At 39.6% G+C, this 20,085-nt stretch overlaps 1 protein-coding gene across 3 annotated transcripts in view; it reads left to right on the forward strand.

Moving 5' to 3' along the window:
- Nucleotides 1-20,085, forward strand: part of PDCD6 (programmed cell death 6) — a 43,706-nt gene that overhangs the window by 11,445 nt on the left and 12,176 nt on the right. For 2 of the 3 annotated variants that reach the window (XM_037799160.1, XM_037799162.1), the window contains 2 exons: nt 2,443-2,487; nt 4,744-4,902. In XM_037799160.1, coding sequence (XP_037655088.1) covers nt 2,443-2,487; nt 4,744-4,902 — 204 coding nt within the window. The remainder of the gene's footprint in view (nt 1-2,442; nt 2,488-4,743; nt 4,903-20,085) is intronic. The other variant, XM_037799161.1, reaches the window with a different exon arrangement.

Raw genomic sequence — 20,085 nt, forward strand, 5'->3', positions numbered from 1 at the left:
AAATATGTCAGCCACTCCAGACTTTAGAGTCCAAGTATGAGAAATGAAAGGTTTACTGCTCATCCCATCTAAAACCCACGTCTGGGGTTTCATCTCCTGCCCAGGCTGACAGTGGGAATGTATTAAACATTGAATTGCCTATCTCATTTTAATTTGCAATTCTGTGAGACATACGATGTTGAGCATCTTTTCATATTCTTTGTGCCGGTTTGAATATATTATGTCCCCCCAAACGCCATTATTTTTGATGTAATCTTGTGGGACAGACATATTAGTGGGGATTAAGTTGGAACATTTGGATTAGGTTGTTTCCATGGAGATATGGCCTTGCCCATTTAACATGGGCCTCGCTTATTTTACTGGAACACTATAAGCTCAGACAGAAGGAGCGAGCTTGCTACAGCCAAGAGGGACACTTTGGAGAATACACAGAAGCTGAGCGAGTAGCTGCAGATGAGAGACAGTTTGAAGATGGCCACTGAAAGCAGACTCTTGCTCTGGAGAAGCTAAGAGAGGACAAACACCCCAAGAGCAACTAAGAGTAACATTTTTGAGGAACTCCAGCCTAGAGAGGAACATCATGGGAGAAAGCCATTTTGAAACCAGAACTTTGGAGCAGACACCAGCCATGTGCCTTCCCAGCTAACAGAGGTTTTCCAGACACCATTGGCCATCCTCCAGTGAAGGTACCTTGGATACTTTATGGCCTTAAGATTGTAACTTTGTAACCAAATAAACCCCCTTTATAAAACTGATCCATTTCCGGTGTTTTGCATTCTGGCAGCATTAGCAAGCTAGAACACTCTTATTTGCCAACTGTGTATCTTTGGTGAGGTGTCCTACCCATTTTGTTTGTATCTTTTGACCATTTTGTAATTGAGTGGTTTTCTTTTTATTGTTGAGTTTTTAGAGTTCTTTGTATATTTTAAGATGTGTTTTGCAAATATTTTTTCCCAGTCTGTGGCTTGTCTTGTCATTCTTTTTAAAAGTGTCTTCTGCAGAGCAGAAGTTTTTAGTTTTAATGAAGTGCAACTTACCAATTTTTTCTTTCATGGATTTTACTTTTAGTGTTCTCTCTCAGAAGTCATCGCTAAGCCCAAGATCACCTAGATTTTCTCCTGTTATCTTACTGAAGTTGTATAATTTTGTGTCTTGCATTTAGGTCTATGATCCATTTTGAGCTAATATTGTGAAAGGTGTAAAGTCTCTGTCTAGATTTTTTTGTATATGGCTGTCTAGTTCCAGTTCCATCTATTGTAAAGTCTTTTCTTTGTTGAATTGACTTTGCTTCTTTATCAAAGATCTTGACAAAGTGTGGTCTATTTCTGAGCTCTTTTCTGTTCTATTGATCTGTTTGTTTGTCCTCTCCTTGGCCAGTACTACACTGTCTGTAGCGTCATAGTGCAGGCTTCAGTATTCTGTTGGCTATTCTGGGTCTTTTCCCTTTCCAAATAAGCTTTAGAATTAGTTTGTCAGTATCCACAAAATAACTTGCTGGGATTTGGATTGTGATTGCATTGACTCTATAGATCAATATGGGAAGAATTGACATCCTAATGTCAAGTCTTTTCTATTCATAAACATGGAATATCTCTCCATTTATCCCCTCACACGTCTTTAAAAATCTTGTGGTTTGTTCTTAGTATAAAAATAAGGGTATTAATCATTCTGGAAAGATATTCTTGGGCAGAAAGGATACCTGGTAAAGACCATTCCACCATCACAGTTGACACGTGGTTCTAATGAAGGTCTCAAGTCTGGCAGAATCAATGATCCCCCTTATAACAAATCTTTGATAATGTCCCTGTTATTCTTCTGAAATGCCTGCCTGTTCACAGTTTCAAGGAAAATAGTACCATGCCCTGATGTATCTTCAGAGAAAAATTTTAAAGTACATTTGTAGTATCTGGAGAAAAATATAATGCAGTAATCCAGTGCTTGCACCTATTTGTAGAATGACTGGATGCACCATCTGCAGAAGTGGACTCTACAGGTAGATTGTTTGGGTGGCTTAGGCACCATGAGCCGTGGTGGGAGTTTATGAAATGGTGGGCAGTTACTGAAAAACCAACAAAACTAAGTGCGGGCTTCTCGATCTGGTGACTGCATTCCTGGAAAACTCTACATTTATTAAAATAATATAAAACTGTTTCTTGATTATATATAAAACAGCAGTGAGCTTCCAGGCTCAGATAATCGTAAACAGCTTTGCATGTCTGCAGGCCGTGAGGACTCCTGGCGCTGTGACAACCAGAATACTTCCAGGCAGGTCTGGAGCGCCCCCGGGGACACTGCTGCCCAGCTGAGAATCACTCTCTCAGGGTCCTGCTGTCAAAAGCATGTTACTTACTTTCGTTGTGCATTCACTGTTACAGATGAAGCATTTATCGTTTTCTATAAAAATACTTTTCTTATAGTTTAATCCCAGTTGTTTGTTTTCAGGTACATGGACTCCGTTTAATCCTGTGACCGTCAGGTCAATCATATGTAAGTAAAAACATCTTCTGCTTGTGCCGACAGACAAGCGGTAGCTCCTTTCTCTCTGTCCTTAGATACAGGTTGTGCTTCCTGTGTCTGTAGCTACGTGTCTTATTTTGTCCTTCTAAAATCCCAGTTAGATGGATGTTGGATCCTTTCATTCTACTCTCCCTTGCGCTTTACCTCTTTCACTTATTTATTTTAAATCTAACTCATTCTTTCTGTTTCTCATTCTAAAGATATTTTTTCCTAAGTTATAAATTTTTTGAGTCTTACTTGGTTATTTTTGATAGTCTCTTATTGCTTGACATTTCTGAGTCCTTTTACTTCTTCAAATATTTTACATGGTTGTCTTTAAAGTTTTTAAGTGCACATTTTTCGTTAAGTATAATATACATAATATGTATTTGTTATATAATGTTTCTGGTAACTGGGTATCCGGGGGTGGAGGGGTTGGAAGTCTGATTATCACCAGGAGTTTGCACATGGTGGCTGATTTCCTTGGAGCCTTGGTAGTTATTTGTTCTGTGGGTTCCTCTTTGGTTAAGCTGTGCACATCCCGGGGCCCTCTCTCTTCTTCCAGAGAGGATTGTGTGTATTTCTGCTAGGAATCGGTGCTGTAACAAATCTGGGCCTTGCTGGCTTCTCCATTCAGGGTCTCACTGACTGCACGGGTAGCATGGATTTGGACTCCAGGTGGAGATGGGCCTGTGTCTGCATATTCTTAGGGAAGATTTAGCAGGTTAACCCATCCCTCCAACCCCTTGATTTCTGGAAGCCTTCCTTCGCTGGAAGGTGGGTGTTTTTAATAGCCTACCCTCCCAAAGATGTAGCTCTCCTCAGGGGCTCCTTTGATTTCGGACCTTGGGTTCAGCTCCTGACTCCAAGTCGGGGACCAAGATGTGGCCACCCAAGGACAGTGTCACAGGGCACCTGTTTTCCAGAGCAACCTGACACTGCTCCAGTTCAGCTCGCTTTTTTTTTCTTTTGAGGATTCCCTTTAGTTTCCTGTGAGGTCAGCAATATATTACCAAGTGTGTTTGGTGCAATTTATCTGCATTCTACTGGTATTTCAGCTATAGGACTTGTTTTTTTAGATGGTATTACCAGCTTTCCACCCTGCTTATAGGTACAGCCTCTGCACAGCTGCATCACATTTAACCAGGTGGGAAGGTGTCATCGTGGTGCTGGCCCTTGACCCCTGGCCCTCCGGGCATTGCCTCTCCATGCTGCTGACCTCAGCGTCAGCCCCGGGGCAGGCATGGTCCAGGCAGCTCTCAGGCCTGCCGCTCCCAGCACAGTCCATGAACCACGCGCCCCAGACCCAGGCCGTATCTTGGAATCGTAATAGAAAAACAGCCCAAGATTGCCAATGTGATTATTGACTGTTTGGAGGAAACATTAATGTTCAGTTCTCATGTTGTTTTTATTATGCGAAATTTCATTAATTGTAATGTACTTTGGACCAAACCAAGAGCACTTAATGTTAGTCTTATTTCAACCTCTATACCTGAAAAGAGACCAAATTGTTTATACTTTTCCCTGAAGTAGTATAGACTGAATTTTTATGTATTTTTTAGCCATTTTGCAATTACATGTAAGTGTAGTTACAGATTTGATGCTGGAGCTAGACTGAATTTGTTTAATGAAAGATGGTTTTTATTTTATAAGATCATTAGGGCTAGGCCCTTTTTTAAAAAAATCATGAGTGTAGGGTTCTGTTTACTTGGGACTCTTGTGCCTCCCTCAGTAGATGGGAATCACGTGGGAACACTGAGAGGCTCTGGTCTGGGTTAGATCTGTGGTCTCAGGCCAGAATTTATGCTCTGACAGAGCTGGAGAGCCCCTCAGCTTCTCTGCACCTCAGTTTCTCCTTTTCTGAAACAAGGACCACACCTCCCAGTTAGATGCAGTGTAAAGTTTTATTTCTGTTGTTATTATGGTTCCACCAGTATGTTTTGCATGCACTTTCCCTTGCACAGTCCACCCCAGGGCCATCAGTACATGCTGTGTCCAACATTATTTAGGGTCTGCACCCCTGCCCCTGGCAGAGGTGACAAGGCTTTTGGAAATCTAACCCCAATGCAACTCACGAGCATGTATCAACCAAGACTCACTATTTAGTGATTAGCTGGGCAAGGTTCCTCAAGGAACCTGAGGTCTGGTGGGGAAGCTTTGAAATGACTTTGCTGTAATTGAATCTCTTGCTGCTTAAAGTCAGGATTTGAATTGCATGTGTACTGATTGTATTCTTTTCTGTCTCAGCTATGTTTGACCGAGAGAACAAGGCTGGTGTGAACTTCAGTGAGTTCACTGGCGTCTGGAAGTACATCACAGACTGGCAGAATGTCTTCCGCACCTATGACAGGGACAATTCTGGAATGATTGACAAAAATGAGCTCAAGCAAGCACTCTCAGGTTTTGGTAATTCACTTACCTTGACTGCATAGCTTATTTCATTTTGGAACCTAAGTACCATTAAACTTTTTTTTTTTTTTTCAACTTTGTTCAACTTACTGTTGTTTTTTTTTTAACGTGGTTCATGTAAATTTTTCATGTACATCATACAGGCTTATATTTTAATGTGATTTTTTATATGATGAAGGCATATATTTGATATGGTAACTTTATGTAGTTTTTCATCCAAAATGAGATAAGGGCTATGCAAATCTTTCACCTTTTGTGAAGTGGAATGATGTCATGAACAAAATTGAGAATGTGGATTTTGAAACAATTTAAAGTAAAGAAGTGAAAACACCAGCTTTTATTTTCATGATGCAACAAAATACACTTAAAAGTGATAAAGTAGCCATAAAAAACGAGTCTATGAACTATTAGGTCTAACTCTTGGTCTGTAAAAATTCTACAACTCAGATCAAGAGTTCCAAAGTAGGAATAAGTTCTCTCCCATTCTCAAGTGAGTGTGAGCTGTGTGTGTACTGATTTATGCACATGTCAGTCCCAAGGGAGTGACAGTGTGTGCATGTCACAAATGTTTATATAGTACCTTTCCAGAATAAATTAACGTATTCTTCTAATGTTAATTCTTGGGTCTGAGAGGACGTGGGGAAGCAGGGTAATTTTTTATGTACAAAGGAAACACTGAAATGCTTTGGGACTTGTCCAAGTCTTCTAAGTAGTTACATCAAGATTACAGTTTTCTTGGAATGATTTTACCTGGTGGTCTATGCATCAGGCTCTATTCTTACCTTCTGTGTTGTGTTTAAAAGGCTGCTTATAAGTCCTAGAAAAAATAAGAAAAGTTAGATTTTAATTTAATAGATTCTACATATTTTGAGGTTTTTGAGTTTTATTGATAAAAATACATTGTACTTCTTGTGGCTATTTTAAAGAGCAAATTTTAAAGAATATTATAGGTTACAATTCCACAGTTTCAGTTATTTCCTTGTTATGAAATGTAGCATATATGCAAAAAGGTACTACCTTTGATAGTATGATTTAACAAGTAGATATATAGGAAATTTCCAAAGTTACAAGTTATAGTACCATAGTTTCAGTTATTTTCTTATTGTGACATATAAATATATACAAAAAGGTATGGCTTTTAAATTATGATTTACCAAATAGCTATAAAACAAAATTCAAAGGATGCTATGGGTTACAGTTCCACCATTTCAATGCTTTCCTTCTAGCTATTCTAATGCCCTAGCAACTAAGAAAAAGAAAATTATGTAAAGAGTCAGTATTCATAATCCTTTATTAGATTCCATCTTGTCTGTTGCTACCTCTTCCTCTAGTTTAATCACGTTCCTGATCCTCAGGGATGTCTAGCAGTGACCACCCTAACCCGTCCATGTTGAAAAGGGGTATCAACTTTATGAGCCAAAGGGGACACAGCTAGTTGATGTTCTTGAGCAGGCTATTGCCTCTGGGTTTGGGGACTTACCTGGCATAGGAGCACTCTAAAGGATTTAAGTTTCTGGTGAATAAACTCAGTGAGTGAAACTTTAAGAGTCTCAGATAGGGATCCGGGTATTCTTTTTGGGACTACTGTTGACTTGGGCTTGTCATATTGTGGTCATTTGGCATAGAAGTAACCTCCAGGACAACCTCTTGACTATTTGAATTCTCTTAGCCACTTAACCCTTATTTTGTTGCCTTTCTTTTACCCCTTTTTGTCAAAAAGGCGTTCTCAATTCCTCTTTCCCGGAATCCATGTCTCACATCGCCAGGAAGGCTTCATTCATCTTGGGGGTCCTGTCCCCCATCGGGGGGTGGGTGATGAATTTATTTGCAGAGTTAGGCTTAGAAGACGAAGTCCACATTTGAGCAACAAAAGAGGTTCTCTGAAGGTGACTCCTAGGCATAACTGCAGGTGGGCTCAGCCTCCTCTTTACAGCCATAAGTTTCACTCAAGCAAGCCTTAGTATCAAGGGTCCTACTTATAAAGTAGAGGGTTCCTAAATTCACATAGCATATGCTATATCCACAATAATCCATCCGTATCTCATACCGTCATCACTCAGTTGTACAATCCTCATTGCTCTCCATTTAAAACAATTTTCAGGACCCAAAACATCTCGCAATTATCAGCCCCCAATTATTTGTCTGTAATATTTATATACTAGAATGGTCTGCTTATTAATTATAGTCCCTAGTATGCAATGTGTAGATTTTTCCCATGTACCCTTCTGTTGTCCACTCTCGGTGCCAGTGTCATGCCTTCTATATTTGTGGTGCTAATCTGTGGGAAACATACCTTTAAACAACACTTTTCATTCCTATTTGCCTTCAATACAGCTCTGATACTCATAATCGCATTAACAAACAATCGTCATCCCTATCTCATTACTAAACCTTGGAATTCACCATCATTAACATATCTGAACATACTAGATTATCATTCCCCCTTCACTAGCTACTGTTTTATCACTAAGCCCCCAATTTTCTTACTTTATAAGGCATTGATTTTACAATGTTCAGATAGTTAATAGAAGTGGTTACATACAATATCTCTTCATTTATGTCTGAGTTATTTCACTCAGAATACTATCTTCAAGGTTCATTGATGTTCCCATATATTTCAAGACCTTGTTGGTTATTACTGCTGCATAGTATTCTATCATATGAATATGCTGTTGGTTTATCCACTCATCTGTTGAAGGACACTTGAATTGTTTCCATCTCTTGGCAATTGTGAACACTGCCGTTATGAACATCAGTGTACAGATGTCTGCTCATGTCACTGCTTTCAAATCTTCTGGGTATATACTGAGAAGTGGAATTGCCGGATCAAAGGGTAATTCAAATCTAGTTTGCTGAGAAACCACCAAACTGTCTTCCAGGGTGGCTGTACCATTATACAGTCCCACCAGCATTGAGTAAGAGTTCCAGTTTCTCCACATCCTCTCAAGCATTTGTAGTTTCTACTTTGTTTGACAGCAGACATTCTAATTGGTGTGAGATGATATCAGTGTGGTCTTGATTTGTATCTCTCTAATAGCTAGTGAAGATGAACATTTTGTCATGTATTTTTTGAGCCATTTGTATTTCCTCTTCAGTGCAATGTCTTTTCATATCTTTTGCCCATTTTATAATTGGGCTGTTTGTACTATTGTCATTGAGTTGTAGGATTTCTTTATATATGCAAAATACTAGTCTCTTATCAGATACATGATTTCCAAATATTTTCCCCCATTGAGTTGGCTGCCTCTTCACCTTTTTGACAGATTCCTTTGAGGTATAGAAGCTTTTGATTTTGAGGAGCTTCCATTTATCTATTTTCTTCTTTTGTTGCTTGTGTTTTGGATGTAAGATCTAGGAAGCGACCTAATACTAGATCTTGAAGATGTTTCTGTACGTTATCGTCTATGAGTTTTGTGGTACTGTCTCCTATATTGAGGTCTTTGATCCACTTTGAGTTAATTTTGTATAAGGTTTGAAGTACAGGTCCTCTTCCATTCTTTTGGTTATGGATATCCAGTACTGCCAGCCACATTTGTTGAAGACACTGTTCTGTCGTAGTTCAGTGGATTTGGGGGCCTTATCAAAAATAAGTCAACCATAGATCTGGGGGTATATTTCGATTCCATTGAACTATATGTCTATCTTTGTGCCAGTACTATGCTGTTTTGATGATTTGTGGCTTTATAGTAGGCTTTAAAGTCAGGAACTGTAAGTCCTCCCACTTCATTCTTGTTTTTTAGAATGTTTTTGGCAATTCAAGTCCCCTTTCCCTTCCAAATAAACTTGTTAACTAGCTTTTCCAAGTCTGCAAAGTAGGTTGTTGGAATTCTGATTGGAACTGCATTGAATCTGTAGATCAGTTTGGGTGGAATTGACAGCTTAATGACATTTAGCCTTCCTATCCATGAACATGGAATCTTTTTCCACCCATTTAGATCCTCTTTGATTTCTTTTAGTAAAGTTTTGTAGTTTTCTTTGTAGAGGTCTTTTACGTACTTGGTTAAGTTTATTCTTAGGTACTTGATGTTTTCAGTTGCTATTGTGAACGGAATTTTTTTCTTGGGTGTCTCTTCAGTTAGGTCATTACTAATGTATAGGAACGTTACTGATTTTTGCGCATTAATCTTGTATCCCGCCACTTTGCTGAAGTTGTCTATTAGCTGAAGTAGCTTTGTTGTGGATTTCTCAGGATTTTCCAAATACAGGATCGTGTCATCTGCAAATAATGACAGTTTTACTTCTTACATTCTAATGTGGATGCCTTTTATTTTCTTTGTCTTGCCGGATTGCCCTGGCTAGAGCTTCCAGCACAATGTTGAATAACAGTGGTGACAGCAGGCACCCTTGTCTCATTCCTGATCTTAGGGGGAAGGCTTTCAGTCTCTCACCATTGAGTACCATGCTGCCTGTGGGTTTTTTGTTTTTTTTTTTATAATGCAGTTTTATTGAGATATATTCACATAACATACAATCCTTCAAAATGTACAATCAGTTCATAGTTGTGCATTGATGTGGGTTTTTCAAAAATGCCCTTTATCATATCAATTCCTACCTTTTGAAGTGATTTTTTTATTATATTCAATTTTATCGAGATATATTCACATACCAGTCATCCAAAGTGTACAATTAATTGTTCACATTACCATCATATGGTTGTTCATTCATCACCCCAGTCTATTTTTTTGAACATTTTCCTTGCACCCAAAAAAGTGAAGATAAGAATAAAAAATATAAAAGTAAAAAAAGAACATCCACTTTGCCCGCCCCCACCCTATTTTGCCTTTTGTTTTTTGTCCCCATTTTTCTACTCATCCATCCATATACTGGATAAAGGGGAATGTGATCCACAAGGCTTTCCCAATCACATTGTCACCCCGTGTAAACTACATTGTTAGACATATATCTTGAAGAGTCAAGGCTACTGGATTGCAGTTTGTTAGTTTCTGGTGTTTACTTATAGTTTTTTTTAATACATTAAAACCTAAAAAGGGTTATCTGTTAGTGTGTAAGAGTGCCCACCAGAGTGACCTCTCAACTTCATTTGGAATCTCTCAGCCACTGAAACTTTATTTCATTTCGTTTCACATCCCCCTTTTGGTCAGGATGTTCTCTATCCCACGATGTCGGGTCCAGGTTCATCCCCGAGAGTCATATCCTGTGTTGCCAGGGAGATTTATACCCCTGGGTGTCAGATCCCACATAGAGGGGAAGGCAGTGATTTCATCTGCCAAGTTGGCTTAGCTAGAGAGAGAGGGCCACATCTGAGCAACAAAGAGCCACTCAGGGGGAGACTTAGGCACAATTATAACCAGATTTAGCCTCTCCTTTGCAGTGATACACTTCATAAGGGTAAGTCCCCTGATTGAGGGCTCAGCCCATCATCCCAGTGTTGTGAGAACATCAATAGCCATCCAGGTGAGGAAGCCCAACACCTCTGCATTTTCCCCCAGCTCCTCAGGGGGCTCTGCATATATTTTTTTTTGGTGTATTTTTTTTTTTCAATTAACTTTATCAGAAAGTTAAGAAAAAATAGAAAATAAAAAAATTCAAACTAAAGCAAAATAACAAAATAAGAAAAAACTAATAACCTATAATAACTACCTTACTTCCAACATGTTCCTACTGTACCCCAAGAGAACAGAGTATACCCAACAAAGAATAAGAAAAACAAGTAACCTAAAATAACTACATTTCTGCCAACTTATTCCTACCATTCCCCTCAGAAATTAGCAAACTGTAGTCATTCCTGAGCATTCCCAGAACATTAAGTTTACCCACAATAACTTCTGTTCTTATTAGATTATCATTTCCCCTTCACTATTTGCTATCGCTAGATCCCCTACATTCTACATTACACACCATTTATTTTGCATTTTTCAGTGTTCTGATACATTAGTGGTAACATACAATATTTCTCTTTTTTTGCCTGGCTTATTTCGCTCAGCATTGTCTTCAGGGTTCATCCATGTTGTCATATGTTTCACGACCTTGTTCCTTCTTACTGCTGCATAGTTTTCCATCGTGTGGACATACCACATTTTGTTTATCCACTCATCTGTTGAAAGACATTTGGATTGTTTCCAACTCTTGGCAATTGTGAATATTGCTGCTATGAACATTGGCGTGCAGATATCTGTTCATGTCACTGCTTTCAGATCATCCGGGTATATACCAAAAAGTGCAGTTGCCGGATCGAAGAGTAACTCGATATCTAGCTTCCTAAGGAACCCCACCAGACTGTCTTCCAGAGTGGCCGTACCACCAGCAATGAATAAGAGTCCCAATTTCTCCATATCTTCTGCAGCATTTGTAGTTTCCTGTTTGTTTTCCATATATAAGATCATATCATCTGCAAATAATGACAGTTTTACTTCTTCCTTTCCAATTTGGATGCCTTTTATTTCGTTGTCTTGCCGGATTGCCCTGGCTAGCACTTCTAGCACAATGTTGAATAACAGTGGTGACAGTGGGCATCTTGGTCTCATTCCTGATCTTAGAGGGAAGTCTTTCGTTCTCTTGCCATTGAGTACTATGCTGGCTGTGGGTTTTTCATATATGCCCTTTATCATATTGAGGAAGTTTCCTTCAAGTCCTACCTTTTGAAATGTTTTTATCAAAAAAGGATGCTGGATTTTGTCAAATACTTTTTCAGCATCTATTAAGATGATCATTTGATTTCTCCTCTTTGATTTGTTAATGTGTTGTAATACACTGATTGATTTTCTTATGTTGAACCAACCTTGCATGCCTGGAATGAACGCCTCTTGGTCATGGTGTATGATTTTTTTAATGTGTCTTTAGATTCGATTTGCAAGTATTTTGTTGAGAATTTTTGCGTCTATATTCATTAGGGAGATTGGCCTGTGGTTTTCCTTTCGTCTAGCATCTTTACCTGGTTTTGGTGATATTGGCTTCACAAAATGTTTTAGGTGGTGTTCCATTTCCTTCAATATTTTGAAAGAGTTTAAGGAAAATTGGTGTCATATCTTTCTGGAATGTTTGGTAGAATTCCCCTCTGAAGCCATCTGGCCCTGGGCGTTTATTTGTGGGAAGCTTTTTGATGACTGATTGGATCACATTGCTTGTGATTAGTTGGTTGAGGTCTTCTGTTTCTTCTCTGGTCAGTCTGGGTTGTTCATGTGTTTCCAGGAAATTATCTGTTTCCTCTACATTATCTAGTTTTTTGGCATACAGTTGTTCATAGTATCCTCTTTTTTTTTTTTTTTTTAATTTTATTTTGAAATAAATTCAAACTTACAGGAACAGTTGCAAAAAGAATACAAACCCCATACACAGAACTCCAGCATATCCCTCTCCCCTCGCCCGATACCCCGATCCACCAACTTTAACATCCTGTCACACCACCATTTCTTTCTTTCCCTCCCTATCTGTCATCCATCATCTATTGCTCTGTCTTCTGAACATATGAGAGCAAGCTGCACACATCCTTGAACAAAGAATATAATTCACATATACATTTCCCATGAACAAGAACATTCTTTTATGCAGTCCCATTAAGCGCAGCTAAGAAGTTCAAGAAATTCAACATTGATACAAAGCTTACATTCTATATTTCCTTTTTTTTTTTAACTTACATCCCACCTGTGACCCTTTGAGCCTCCTCTCCTCCATCCTCAGATCCCATCCAGGATTATCCTTGCCATTTAATTGTCATTACCTATTTAGACTGTCTTTTTTTTTTTTTTTTTTTTCAATTGTGTAACCATATATACAGCCTAAATCTTCCCATTCCATCCCCTTCCTAGCCTTCCATTAGTGGGATTAATCATATTTAGAATGTTGCAATGCCATCACCTTCCCTCCATCCATTACTAGAAATTTCCCTTCACCCCAAACAGAAACCCTACACTCATTTCTTAACTCCCCATTGCCCCTTCCCCCACTTCTCATAACCCATACTCTACTTTTCATTTCTGTGCTCATATTCTCTGATACTTTCTTTGTGTTTACTGTGGGGCTTAAATTTAACATCTTAAATCTATAACAATCTTGTTTTTCTTTGATATCAACTTCACTTCAATAGGACTCATAAACTATGTTCCTATACTGCTCCATTCCCCCACCTTTATGTAGTTCTTGTCAAAAATTACATATTTTACATTGAGTCCAAAACAACTGATTTATCATTACAGTTTATGTATTTTAGTTCCTGTAGGAAGTCAATAGTGGAGTTACAAATCAAAAGTACAGTAGTATTGGTATTTATATTTGCCATGTGATCTTTACTGGATATCTTTATTTCTCCATGTGGTTTCAGTCAATTGTTTAGTGTCCCTTGCTTTCAGTCTGCACAATTCCCTTTAGCATTTCTTATAGGACTGATCTACTGGTGATGAAGTCCCTCAGCTTTTGATTATGTGGGAATGTTTTCATTTCCCCCTCATTTTTAACCTCCAGATGTTTGTGAATTTTCTAAGTCTCTGATGGTTATTGACTTCTATTTGTATTTTGTATTCCATTTTGGTCAGAGAATGTGCTTTGAATAAATTCAATTTTTTTTTTTAATTTATTGAGGCTTGTTCTATGTCCCAGCATATGGTCTATTCTGGAGAAAGATCTGTGATCACTAGAGAAGAATGTGTGTCCTGGTGCTTTGGCATGTAATGTTCTATATATGTCTGTTAAATTTCTCTGTATCTCTTTCTCCTTTCTTTGTTTCTCTGTCGGTAGGGCTCCCTTTAGTATCTGAAGTAGGGTAGGTCTTTTGTTAGCAAAATCTCTCAGCCTTTGTTTGTCTCTGAAAAATCTGAGCTCTCCCTCAAATTTGAAGGAGAGTTTTCCTGGATAAAGTATTCTTGGTTGGAAATTTTTCTCTCTCAGAATTTTAAATATGTTATGCCACTGACTTCTTGCCTCCATGGTGGCTGCTGAGTAGTCACTACTTAGTCTTATGTTGTTCCCTTTGTATGTGGTAAATTGCTTTTCTCTTGCTTTCAGAACTTGCTCCTTCTCTTCAGTATTTGATAGTCTGATCAGAATATGTCTTGGAGTGGGTTTATTGGGATTTATTCTATTTGGAGTTTGCTGGGCATTTATGCTTTGTGTATTTATATTGTGTAGAAGGTTTGGGAAGTTTTCCCCAACAATTTCTTCGAATATTCTTTCTTGACCTTTACTCTTCTCTTCCCTTTCTGGGACACCAATGAGTCTTAAATTTGGATGTTTTATTTTATCTATTGTATTCCTGAGATCCGTTTCGATTTTTTCGATTTTTTTCCCCATTCTTTCTTTTGTTCTTTCATTTTCTGTTCTGTGGTCCTCAAGGACGCTGAGTCGTTGTTCAGCTTCCTCTAGTCTTGTACTATGAGTATCCAGAATCTTTTTAATTTGGTCAGCAGTTTCTTTTATTTCCATAAGATCATCTATTTTTTAATTTACCCTTGCAATTTCTTCTTTATGCTCTTCTAGGGTCTTCTTTATGTCCTTTATATCCTGTGCCATGCTCTTCTTCATGTCCTTTATATCCTGTGCTATGCTCTTGTTGTTTATCTTTAGTTCTTTGATCAATTGCTCCAAGTACTGTGCCTCTTCTGATCTTTTGATTTGGGTGTTTGGGTTTGGGTTCTCCATATCGTCTGGTTTTATCATATGCTTTAAAATTTTCTGTTGTTTTTGGCCTCTTGGCATTTGCTTTACTTGATCTCTATTTTGTCAGAACTATAGTTGGCGGCATACAATTTCTCTAACCAGCAGGTGGCGTCCGCAGCCAACTATTCCCCTCAAGTCAGTTCTCCCCAATTTTGTCTTGTGGTGTGTGGGGATCTGATTCTTCTGAGGTTCAACTGGTGCACTAAATTTGGGTGTGTTGTTGGTGCTGTCCGCCCTGAATGTGGGGCGTGTGAGTGGTTAGGGAGGCAGGGCAGCTTTAATAATCAAACCTCCCAGGTGTCCCCAGAGATTTAAGGCTGTTGCAAGAGTCTAAACCTTCATTTCAGTCTTGCCACAGATTGTCTCTGCCGCTGACTCACAAGTCCTTGGTATTGGCGTAGGGTCCCTGGGGTTTCCAAGTGGGTCCCCCTTCTCAGCTGTGCTCTTCCAGGACCTCTGCTGAGGGAAGGCTGTGCCACTCACAAGTGTGTGCCGGCCCTTGAGGGAAGCCCTGGGCTACCAGGCTGTTCAGGGGCTTTCCCGGCCTGCTGTAAAGATGGCTGAATGGGGCGTGTTAATTTCCCCCTTTTTGCACAGCTCCGCCTTCCCCACTCCGGGACGGTTAGCTGTGGGTGTACTAAAGGCCACTGTCCATGGCCAATATTGTGGCATGTGCGTGGTGCTGCAGGAAACACTCCCCATCATACTGGGACCCTTGGCACGGCTCTGGGCTGTGACTCCAGCTCCAGACAGGAGTGTCCCCAGCCCACCGGGCAGATGGCTGCAAGGGGTGCGGTTTCTTTCTCCTTTTGGCTCTCCTCTGCTCTCCTGGCTCCAAGACAATTAGTGGGTGTGGGAAGGGCTATCTTCCACGCCAGGTATGGAGGCATTGGCACAGCCCGTTCCTGCCGTGCTTCACTCCACAGCCGCTCCCGGATTTTTTTTTTTTTTTTTTTTTTTTTAAAGAACTAGTCCGTCTCCAAAGGCCCATCCGTGGTTTCCCCACACTGCAGCGCGGCCGTTGGACTTTCAGCCAGCTCACTCACTTGTTTCAGAACACAGACTCCTGGTTTCACCAAATGAACGGTCCCTGTGGATTTAGCAGACCTTGTCCGGCTAGTGCATTGCTGGAACTGGTGTTCTGGGTCACTTTCTGGATTTTATCTAGTATTTTTCACGGAGGTGTTTTTTTTGCCCTGTCTCACCTAGCCGCCATCGTAGGTTCTCCATAGTATCATCTTATAATTTTTTAAATTTCTTCGGGATCTGCAGTAATGTCACCTCTCTCATTCATTATTTTGTTTATTTGGGTCTTCTCTTTTATTTTGTCAGTTTAGCTAGGGGCTTGTCAATCTTGTTGATCTTCTCAAAGAACCAACTTTTGGTGTTATTTATTCTCTCTATTGTTTGTTTGTTGTCCTCTATGTCATTTATTTCTGCTTTAATCCTTGTTATTTATTTTCTTCTACTTGATTTAGGATTAGTTTGCTGTTTAATTTCTAGCTTCTTCAGTTGCCACATTAGTTCTTTGATTTTAGCTCTTTCTTCCTTTTTAATGTATGCATTTAGAGCTCTAAATTTCCCCCTCATCACTGCCTTTGCTTCATCCGCTACGTTTTGATATGTTGTGTTCTCATTTTCTTTCGTTTCTATGTATTCAGAAATTTCTCTTGCTATTTGTTCTTTAACCCATTGATTATTTAGGAGTGTGTTGTTTAACCTCCTGGTGATTTGTGATGTAGTGTTCTATATATGTCTTTTAATTCAGATTCATGTATCAGATTGTTTAGGTTTTCAGTTTCCTCATTGTGAATCATATATTGAATTCCTCCACAATTATTGTGCAAGCATTTATTGCTTCCTTCAGTTTTGCCAGTGTTTGTCTCATGTATCTTGGGGCACCTTTATTAGGTGCATAGACATTTATGATTGTTATTTCTTCCTGTTGAATTGTCCGTTTTATTAGCATGTAGTGACTTTCTTTGTCTCTCATGACATCCTACATTTAAAGTCTATTTTATCTGAGATGAATATTGCTACTCCTTTCTTTTGGCTGTAGCTTGCATGAAATATTTTTTTCCATCCTTTCACTTTCAATTTCTTCATGTCGCTATATCGAAGATGAGTCTCTTGTACACAACATATTGATGGTTCATATTTTTTAATCCATTCTGCCAATCTATATCTTTTAATTGGGGAGTTTAATCCATTCACATTCAACATTATTACTGTGAAGGCATTTCTTGAATCAGCCATCCTATCCTTTGGTTTATGTTGGTCAGATATATTTTTTTCCCTCTCTCTCTTAATTTCCTTTAACGTACCCTTACTAAATCTCTTTAGTTATGAACCTTTCTCTATACCTCTCTCTCCTATCTTTTTTTCTCAGCTGTTAGGGCTCCCTTTAGTGTCTCAAGTAGGGCAGGTCTCTTGTTAGCAAATTCTCTCAGCATTTGTTTGTCTGTGGGAAATTTAAGCTCTCCCTCTAATTTGAAAGAGAGCTTTGCTGAATAAAGAATTCTTGGCAGTTTTTCTCTTTCAGAATTTTAAATATGTCATACCACTGCCTTCTCACCTCCATGGTAGCTGTTGAGAAGTCCCTATTTAGTTTTATGCTGTTTCCCTTGTGTGTGGTGAATTGCTTCTCTCTTGCTGCTTTCAGAACTTGCTCCTCCTCTTCAGCATTTGACAATCTGATGAAAATTGTCTGAGTGGGTTTATTTGGATTTACTCTGTTTGGAGTTTGTTGTGCGTCTATGATTTGTGTATTTATGTTGTTTAGAAGTATGGGAAGTTTTTCCCTACAGTTTCTTTGAATACTCTTTCTAAACCTTTACCCTTCTCTTCCCCTTCTGGAACACCAGTGATTCTTATATTTGCATGCTTTATGTTGTCCATCATATCCCTGAGGTCCATTTCAATTTTTTTGGTCTTTTTCCCCCGTTCTTTCTTTTACTTTCACTGTCCATTCTGGCCTCTTCCAGCTCACTGATTCTCTCCTCAGCTTCCTCTAATCTAGTACTGTGTGTATCCAGAATCTTTTTGATTTGATCAACAGTTTCTTCTATTTCCATAAATCATCTGTTTTTTTAATCTACTCTTCCAAATTCTTCTTTATGCTCTTCTGGGGTCTTCTTCATGTCCTTTATATCCTGTGCCATAATCTCATTGTCATTAGTTCTTTGATTAATTGCTCCAAGTACTGTGTCTCCTCTGATCTTTTGATTTGGGTGTTTGGGTTTGGTTTATCCATATCTTCTGGTTTCTTCATGTGCTTTAAAAGTTTCTGTTGTTTTTGGCCTCTTGGCATTTACTTATCTTGATAGGATTCTTTTAGGATGTGCAGGCTTATTTGAACAATTATTTCTAATTTGTCAGAGCTATAGCTTGGTGGTGTGTACTTTTTCTGAGTTACCAGCAGATGGCACTAGCGAGTCACCTATTACCCTCAAGCCAGTTCTCCCCAACTTTTTCTATGTGGGGAGTGGGGTCCGAATCTTGTTGGGGTCCAATCAGTGCATCAAATTTCTGTGTGTAGTTGGTGCTGCCAGCCCTCATTGTAGGCGGTGGTTAGGGAAGGAGGGCAGCTTTAAGAATCGGATCTCCCGGGTGTTCCTGGAGACTTAAAGCTGTTGCTGGAATCCAAACCTTCGGCTCAGTCTCCCCACAGTCTGTCTCTGCTGCGGGCCCACAAGTCCCTGCTGTTGGTGTAGGGCCCCTGGGACTTCCATGTGGGTTCCGCTTCCAAGGGACTCCATGGGGGGAAGACAGCGCAACGTCACAGGTGAGCGCAGTCTCCAAGGGAAGCTCTGGGCAGCTGCGCCTTGCAGGGGCGTTCCCAGCCCGCTGAGTGGTTGGCTATACGGAGCGTGGTAAATTCCCCCTTCAGTGGGCCTCTGCCTTCCTAGCTCTGGGACAATAAGCTGTGGGTGTGTGAAAGGCTGTTATTCACACCAGATACTGAAGCGGGTGCCCGGGGTGCGGAAGGCACTTCCCACTGGACTTGACTGCACGGCATAGGCTGCAGAAAAGATGGCTCTATGGGGCATGGTAACTTCGCCCTTTTCGCAGACTTCCGCCTTCCTAGCTCTGGTACGATTAGCTGTGGGTGTGCAAAAGAGTTAGCCCATGCCAGATACTGAGGTGGGTGCCTGGGATGGGGAAGGCACTCCCTTCATGCTAGACCGTGCGGCTCTTGCTGCCAGATCCACAGCTGCTTTTGGGGTTTTTAAACTACGCCAACCCCCTATTTCTCCCAACCATGGCGTGGCTGCTGGCTTCCTAGCAACGTCACTCATTTGTTTCTGAACACAGATTCTCAGTTTCACCAAGTGCACAGTCTCTGTGGGTTTAGCAGCCCTTGTCCAGTCGGTGCAGCGCTGGAACTGGTATTCTGGAACACTGTCTTTTTTCTAGTGTCTTTCATGGAAACGTTTTTTGTCCTGACTCTCGTAATCCGCCATCTTCCCTCCTCCCCTTGCAGTGATTTTTTTAAAAAAAGGATGCTGACTTTTGTCAAATGCTTTTTCTGTGTCTATTGAGATAATCATTTGATTTTTCCCTTTCGATTTGTGTATGCGTTATATTACATTGATTGCTTTTTGTATGTTGAACCACAGTTGCATGCCTGGAATGAAACCCACTTGGTCATGGTATATGATTCTTTAAATGCGCCTTTGGATTCTGATTTCCAGGTATATTGTTTTTTGCTTCTATATTCATTAAGGAGATTGGGCTGTAGTTTTCCTATCTGTTAGTACCTTTATCTGGTTTTGGTTATCCATCTTGCCCTGGGCTTTTATTTGTAGGACACATTTTGATGACTGATTGGATCTCTTTGCTTGTGATTGGTTGGATGAGGTGTTCTGTTTCTTCTTGGGTCATTCTGGGTTGTTCAAGTGTTTCCAGGAAATTACCTATTTCCTCTAAATTTGTCTAGTTTGCTGGCATACAGTTGTTCATAGTATCCTCTTATTTTTTTTTAATTTCTTCAGTATCCACAGTAATGTCCCCCCTCTCTTCAGATTTTATTTGGGTCTTCTCTCTCTTTAACTTTGTCAGTCTAGCTAAGGGTCTGTCAATCTTCTCAAAGAATCAACTTTTGGCTTTATTTATTCTGTTGTTCTTTTGTTCTCCATATCATTTATCTCTGCTTTAATCTTTCTAATTTCTTTTTTTACACTTGCTTTAGGGTTAGTTTGCTTATCTAGCTTCTTCAGATGTTCAGTTAAGTCTTTTGCTTTTTTGGTCTTTCTTGCTTTTTGGTAAATGCATTTAGAGCTATGAATTTCCCTCTCAGCACTACCTTCACTGCATCCCATGGGTTTTGATATGTTGTGTTCTTGTTTTCACTTGTCTCTAGATATTTACCAATTTCTCTTGCAATTTCTTCTTTGACCACTAATTGTTTAGGAGTGTGTTTAACCTCCACATATTTGCGAATGTTATGGTTCTCTGGTGGTTATTGATTTCCAGCTGTATTACATTATAGTCAGAGAATGTGCTTTGAATAATTTCATTCTTTTTAAATTTATTGAGACTTGTTTTTTGCCTCAGCATATGATATATCTT

Source organism: Choloepus didactylus, chromosome 11, assembly GCF_015220235.1.
Source record: "Choloepus didactylus isolate mChoDid1 chromosome 11, mChoDid1.pri, whole genome shotgun sequence".
In the NCBI taxonomy this organism is placed as follows: Eukaryota; Metazoa; Chordata; class Mammalia; order Pilosa; family Megalonychidae; genus Choloepus; species Choloepus didactylus.